Genomic DNA, 7,044 nt, shown 5'->3' with positions numbered 1-7,044 from the left:
CCGCTGCCCGTCCTGGGAGCAAAGAGCGGGACAGAAAAAGTCTGAAGTTCCCGGCCGATGGCTGGCCAGAGCTGCGTGTTTCTACCCAGGGTGAGCGGCAGGTTACTTATTGAGTCTCCCCAAGACCCGGGAGCCGGCCCACGGCCCCTCTGCTCCCTGGGCTGGAAGTTCTGCCGGCCCGCGATTCCCAGCCAGGAGAGATGAAGGCCCAGTCACAGCGTGATTGGGAGGTCTGGGGAGGGTCAAGGAGAAGGGAGAGGTCCGACTTGGGGAGGCCCAAGAACTGCTCAGGCCACCCTGGAGGGGTCCTCACTCAGTGAGCCTCCCTCAGGCCGGCTGCACCAGGGAGGACAGAGCAGGGGAAGGGCAATCTCCTCATGGAGAGAACACGGGCCACCCCAAGCAGTGAGGAAGGCCTGGGCCACAAGGACCTCAGGACCCTCCTCACAGAGGCCGGGCCCCACTCCAGGGGGCCCTTGAGGTGTGCTCCCGGGGCTGGTCATCAGCCATGGGGACAAACGGAGGAGTGCCACCCGGTACCCCAAAGCTGAGGGCAAGAGACGACAGACTCTCCACAGGACGGACAGACAGACGCAGCGTTAATGGGAGTCAACGAAAGTCTTACGCTGGGTCTGACAAACAGGAGGGGGCCTGGCAGCTGGAGGCCCCCTTCCCTCTGCCCCTGCTCTGCCTTTTCTGACCTATGTGACCTGAGACAGTCCGTCTGACTGCTGGAGTCTCAATTCCCCTCATCTGTAGAATGGGGACAACTTCGATGGCCTCTGGAGCCCCTTCCTGTCCTGGCTCCGTGCTCCATCCGAGGAAGGCCGAGACTAACAGGCAGGAGGGGAGCTCTATCTCAGGGGCTCCCCTGGGGAGCTGCAGGCCAGCCTTCACCCAGCTTCTACACAGAGGCCTTGATGTGGCTGGAAGAGGGGCTGGGGAGGGAGGGGCAGAGCCTGAGGTGAACTGGAGCCTCCTGAGGCCCTGGGGGCAGGAGAGGTGCTGCAGGCTCCAGCTGGGCGGTCTTCTGGGGGAGGCGGGGCTGCCCAAGGAAGGAGCTGGAGGCAGGGTTTGAAGGGAGGAGTTCTGATTTCTGAGGCAGCATGGGTGATGGGGCTGGCCAGAGGGGGGGCAAGTTTGGAGAAAGACAAGGAGTTTGTGTGTGAGTGTGATTGTGTGTCAGTGTGTGTGAATGTGAGTGTGTGTCAGTGTGTGTGAGTGAGTGTGATTGTGTGTCAGTGTGTGTGAATGTGAGTGTGTGTCAGTGTGTGTGAGTGAGTGTGATTGTGTCAGTGTGATTGTGTGTCAGTGTGTGTGAGTGTGTGTGTGTCAGTGTGTGTGTGATTGTGAGTGTGTCAGTGTGTGTGTGATTGTGAGTGTGTGTCAGTGTGTGTGTGATTGTGTGTGTCAGTGTGTGTGTGAGTGTGAGTGTGTGTCAGTGTGTGTGTGATTGTGAGTGTGTGTCAGTGTGTGTGTGATTGTGAGTGTGTGTCAGTGTGTGTGTGATTGTGAGTGTGTGTCAGTGTGTGTGTGATTGTGAGTGTGTGTCAGTGTGTGTGTGATTGTGAGTGTGTGTCAGTGTGTGTGTGAGTGTGAGTGTGTGTCAGTGTGTGTGTGAGTGTGAGTGTGTGTCAGTGTGTGTGTGATTGTGAGTGTGTGTCAGTGTGTGTGTGATTGTGAGTGTGTGTCAGTGTGTGTGTGATTGTGTGTGTCAGTGTGTGTGTGAGTGTGAGTGTGTGTCAGTGTGTGTGTGATTGTGAGTGTGTGTCAGTGTGTGTGTGAATGTGAATGTGAGTGTGAGTGTATGTGGGAGGGGGGGCACAGAGAGCTCGGTGTGCTCCGGGCGGCTGCTGCCAGGGCGCGTCCAGAAGCCCCGGGGCAGCCCCTCCTGAGCAGCTTTCCCGAGGCGGGGGCGGGGCGCTCCCCCCAGATGAAGCCGAGCCTCCCCACCCACCGGCTCCTCCCGCCCCTCCCCCCTGCGCCCAGCGGGGCGGGGACTCACAGGTAGATGCTGGACTCGTTGCCTCCGATGTCCGGGGACTGGAGCTTCTGCACCAGGATCACGATGATGCCGATGAACAGGACAAAGTTGATCTGCGGAGAGAGAGCGGAGCCCGGGATGGCGGAGGCCGCGGGCCTCTCCTCGGGCCTCTCCTCGGGGCTGCCCAGCCTCCTCGAGCCTCGGGCCCTTCCCCATGTCCTCTTGCGCTCCGGGACTTTTTCCTCCCCCCATCCCCCAGTGTGGCCCAGCGCCCCGCGTGCCCCTCCCCCATCTCCGCTGTCCCTCGCCCACGGCTGCTGCTGGAGTCCCAACTTAGCCCTGACCTCGGCGTCAAATAGCCGGGACTTGGGCCGGGCAAGCTCAGGGAATCCATTAAAAATGCCCGGATGGAGCTGATCATCTCAGTAGAAATGCGAGTTGTCACACTGAGGAGATGTTTGGGGAGCCGGAGTGGGCGGAGGACCCTTGGGGAGCCCCCGCTGTGCACCCGCGCCACGCTCGGGCGAGAACCAGGCCGGAGCGCCCGTCGGGCCGGTGGCGGTCTGGGCCTGAGACATCACGGGCTGGGGGCGGGCCCTCCCTCTCAAGCAGCAGGATGGCCAGAATCGGATTTCAGAGGGGGGGGCAGGGCGGGTGCCCACAGCGGCCATGGAGAGGTGCCCCGGCCCAGCCCTGCCCTGCTGCGCGTCCAGGAGCCCACCAGACCCTGCCTTGGTGAATCTTTCTTTTCCCCCCCCTAATTTAAAATGTATTCTTTAGTTAACATTTATTGGTTGGTGAGCAGGGCTGGTAAGAGCAGAGGGCGCTCCCCTTTCAAGAAGCAAGAGTGGGGGGAACCTAGGCCCGGCTCCACCCCCTGCAGTTCCTTTGCCCTCACTCAAGGGGGCACCAGTCATATCTGCCCACTAGGAGGGAAGCTCTGGGGCCACCAGGCTCCTGCTCCTGCTCCCCCGCCTGTCCTCGGAATCCCCCTGAGCCCCATCTCTGGGCCAGTGAAGGGGAAAGCAGAGAGGAGGGGGGCTCAGGAACCTGCTGCCGCCCCTGCTGTGCCCTCCCTGGGCCGGCCACCCACCTACCCTGTCCAAGTGCTGCCCAGCTCCGGCAAGAGCCCGGCCACCGTGGCCCAGCACTGCCAGCTCCCTGCTCCCTCGCTCGCTTACTCTGTCACTCACGTGCTCACTCATTCACTCATTCACTCACTCACTCATTCACTAATTCACTCACTCATTCATTCACTCACTCACTCATTCACTCACTCATTCACCCATTCACTCACTCACTCACTCATTCACTCATTCACTCATTCACCCACTCACTCATTCATTCACTCATTCACTCACTCATTCACTCACTCATTCACTCACTCATTCACTCACTCATTCACTTACTCATTCACTCATTCAGTCATTCACTCACTCATTCACTCACTCACTCATTCACTCACTCACTGTCACTCACTCATTCACTCACTCATTCACTCGCTCATTCACTAACTCACTCATTCACTCACTCACTGTCACTCATTCACTCACTCATTCACTCATTCATTCACTCACTCATTCATTCACTCACTCATTCGCTCACTCACTGTCACTCACTCACTCACTCATTCACTCACTCACTGTCACTCACTCACTCACTCATTCACTCACTCACTCACTCACTCATTCACTCATTCACCCACTCATTCACTCACTCACTCATTCATTCACTCACTCACTCATTCATTCACTCACTCATTCACTCACTCACTCACTCATTCACTCACTCACTCACTCACTCATTCACTCATTCACCCACTCATTCACTCACTCACTCACTCACTCATTCACTCACTCACTCATTCACCCACTCATTCACTCACTCACTCATTCATTCACTCACTCACTCATTCATTCACTCATTTACTCACTCACTCATTTACTCACTCATTCATTCACTCACTCACTCACTCATTCATTCACTCAGTCATTCCTTTATTCACATGTTCGTTAATTCACATTCATGCATCCACATATTCACTCATTTATTTGCTCCCTCACATATCCATTCATTGATTCAGCCATTTATTCACTTGTTCATTCACTCATTCACTAAGGATTCACTCCATCACTTGTTCACCTGCTCATTCACTCACTGATTCCTTTATTCGTCCGAGCGTGCATTTACACACGTATCCCTCCCTCCTCGCTCATTTCCTCAATCACTGAATCTTTCATTTGACCTTGATCCAGTTCCTGATAGGTGCAATCCTGACCCAAGCACACAGACCTTCAGCCATGGCAGAGAGCGCGGAAGCCTGCGCCAATCGTTCACTCTTGTTTGGTGCAGGCGAGTTCTGTCTTCACACCCAAGACCGGCTGAGGGCAGCCCCCCCCTGACTGTGGGGGTGCCCTCCCTCCCCCTCTCTGCCCATTGGAATCCCCACCCCTCCCTCCAAGGCCCCGTCCTTTCCTACAAAAGGCCCCTCCTGGAGATTACTCAGTAGGGGCCATCAGGACTCGATCCCAGGGAGGACTCGCCAGCCTCAGACACTTACTAGCAGTCACTCTGGGCAAACTTGACCTTTGCTGCCTCAGTGTCCTCAACTGTAAAATGGGCACAATATGAGTACCCATCTCCCAGATTGTTGTGATGAGCAAATGAGAGGTCACTCATTATTTTCTTCTCTGTGTCCCTTTTGAACTTGAACTCCTTTTCCCTGGGGATCTCTAGCCCTTATCCCAGTGGCCCGTGGCCAGAACTTCGCCAGTGCCCAGTGGAGGGGATTGTGTGTCCTCAGTGCGTGGCCAGACACAGGATGACGGCTCCTCCCAACCGAGAGAGCTTAGTCCTTGTGGGAACAGCCACAGGTGAGACAGGAAGCTGTCGTTGCATGTGAGCCATGAAAGTGTGAGTGTGTGTGTAAGAGTGAGAGTGTGTCTGTGTGTGTGAGTGTGTGTGAGTGTATGTGTGTGTGTGAGTGAGAGTGTGTGTGTAAATGTGTGTGAGTGTATGTGTGAGAGTGAGAGTGTGTGTGAGTGTGTGTGTGAGTGTGTGAGTGTGAGTGTGTGTGAGTGTGAGTGTGTGTGAGAGTGTGTGTGAGAGTGTGTGAGTGTGTGAGAGTGTGTGTGTGAGTGTGTGAGAGTGTGAGTGTGTGAGAGTGTGTGAGAGTGTGTGTGTGAGTGTGTGAGAGTGTGAGTGTGTGAGAGTGTGAGAGTGTGAGAGTGTGTGTGAGTGTGTGTGAGTGTGTGTGTGAATGTGTGAGTGTGAGAGTGTGTCTGTGTGTGTGAGAGTGTGTGAGTGTGTGTGTAAGAGTGAGAGTGTGTCTGTGTGTGTGAGAGTGTGAGTGTATGTGAGTGTGTGTGTGAGTGTGTGAGAGTGTGAGTGTGTGTGAGAGTGTGTGTGAGTGTGTGAGAGTGTGAGTGTGTGAGAGTGTGTGAGAGTGTGTGTGTGAGTGTGTGAGAGTGTGTGTGAGAGTGTGTGTGTGTGTGAGTGTGTGTGTGAATGTGTGAGTGTATGTGAGTGTGTGTGAGAGTGTGTGAGAGTGTGTGTGTGAGTGTGTGAGAGTGTGAGTGTGTGAGAGTGTGTGTGTGAGTGTGTGAGAGTGTGAGTGTGTGAGAGTGTGAGAGTGTGAGAGTGTGTGTGAGTGTGTGTGAATGTGTGAGTGTGAGAGTGTGTCTGTGTGAGTGTGTGTGTATGTGAGTTTGTGTGTGAGAGTGTGTGAGTGTGTGTGTAAGAGTGAGAGTGTGTCTGTGTGTGTGAGAGTGTGAGTGTATGTGAGTGTGTGTGTGAGTGTGTGAGAGTGTGAGTGTGTGTGAGAGTGTGTGTGAGTGTGTGTGAGTGTGTGAGTGTGAGAGTGTGTGTGAGTGTGTGTGAGTGTGTGTGTGAATGTGTGAGTGTGAGAGTGTGTCTGTGTGAGTGTGTGTGTGTGAGTGTGTGTGTATGTGAGTTTGTGTGTGAGAGTGTGTGAGTGTGTGTGAGTGTGTGAGAGTGTGAGTGTGTGTGAGAGTGTGTGTGAGTGTGTGAGAGTGAGAGTGTGTGAGAGTGTGTGAGAGTGTGTGAGAGTGTGAGTGTGTGAGAGTGTGAGTGTGTGAGAGTGTGTGAGAGTGTGAGAGTGTGTGTGAGTGTGTGTGAGTGTGTGTGTGAATGTGTGAGTGTGAGAGTGTGTCTGTGTGAGTGTGTGTGTGTGTGTGTGTATGTGAGTTTGTGTGTGAGTGTGTGAGTGTGTGTGTAAGAGTGAGAGTGTGTCTGTGTGTGTGAGAGTGTGAGTGTATGTGAGTGTGTGTGTGAGAGTGTGAGTGTGTGTGAGAGTGTGTGTGAGTGTGTGAGAGTGTGTGTGTGAGTGTGTGAGAGTGTGTGTGAGAGTGTGTGTGTGTGTGAGTGTGTGTGTGAATGTGTGAGTGTATGTGTGAGTGTGAGAGTGTGTCTGTGTGAGTGTGTGTGTGTGAGTGTGTGTGTATGTGAGTTTGTGTGTGAGTGTGTGAGTGTGTGTGTAAGAGTGAGAGTGTGTCTGTGTGTGTGTGAATGTGTGAGTGTATGTGAGTGTGTGTGTGAGTGTGTGAGAGTGTGAGTGTGTGTGAGAGTGTGAGTGTGTGAGAGTGTGTGTGAGAGTGTGTGTGTGTGAGTGTGTGTGTGAATGTGTGAGTGTATGTGTGAGTGTGAGAGTGTGTCTGTGTGAGTGTGTGTGTGTGAGTGTGTGTGTATGTGAGTTTGTGTGTGAGTGTGTGAGTGTGTGTGTCTGTGTGAGAGTGTGTCTGTGTGTGTGTGAATGTGTGAGTGTGTGTGTATGAGTGTGTGTGAGTGTGTAAGTGAGGGTGTGTGTGTGTTTGTGTGTGAGTGAGTGTGTGAGTGTGTGTGAGTGTGTGAATGTGTGAGTGTGTGAGTGTGTGAGTGTGTGTGTGAGTGTGTGAGTGTGTGTGTAAGAGTGAGAGTGTGTCTGTGTGTGTGTGAATGTGTGAGTGTATGTGAGTGTGTGTGTGAGTGTGTGAGAGTGTGAGTGTGTGTGAGAGTGTGAGTGTGTGAGAGTGTGTGTGAGAGTGTGTGTGTGTGAGTGTGTG

General features: G+C 53.9%; 1 protein-coding gene across 5 annotated transcripts in view; it reads right to left on the bottom strand.

The window, feature by feature from the left end:
- The window catches only part of ADCYAP1R1 (ADCYAP receptor type I), an 86,151-nt gene that overhangs the window by 29,191 nt on the left and 49,916 nt on the right, over positions 1-7,044 (bottom strand). For all 5 annotated transcript variants that reach the window (XR_012485065.1, XM_074284570.1, XM_074284569.1 and 2 more), the window contains exon 12: positions 2,006-2,097. Coding sequence is in view for 4 of the 5 variants with exons in the window: in XM_074284570.1 (XP_074140671.1) it covers positions 2,006-2,097 (92 nt within the window). In the remaining variant the exon portion in view is untranslated. The remainder of the gene's footprint in view (positions 1-2,005; positions 2,098-7,044) is intronic.

The sequence above is a fragment of the Sminthopsis crassicaudata genome, chromosome 1, assembly GCF_048593235.1.
Source record: "Sminthopsis crassicaudata isolate SCR6 chromosome 1, ASM4859323v1, whole genome shotgun sequence".
Classification (NCBI taxonomy): domain Eukaryota; kingdom Metazoa; phylum Chordata; class Mammalia; order Dasyuromorphia; family Dasyuridae; genus Sminthopsis; species Sminthopsis crassicaudata.
This window is presented reverse-complemented; position numbering and strand designations above follow the sequence as displayed.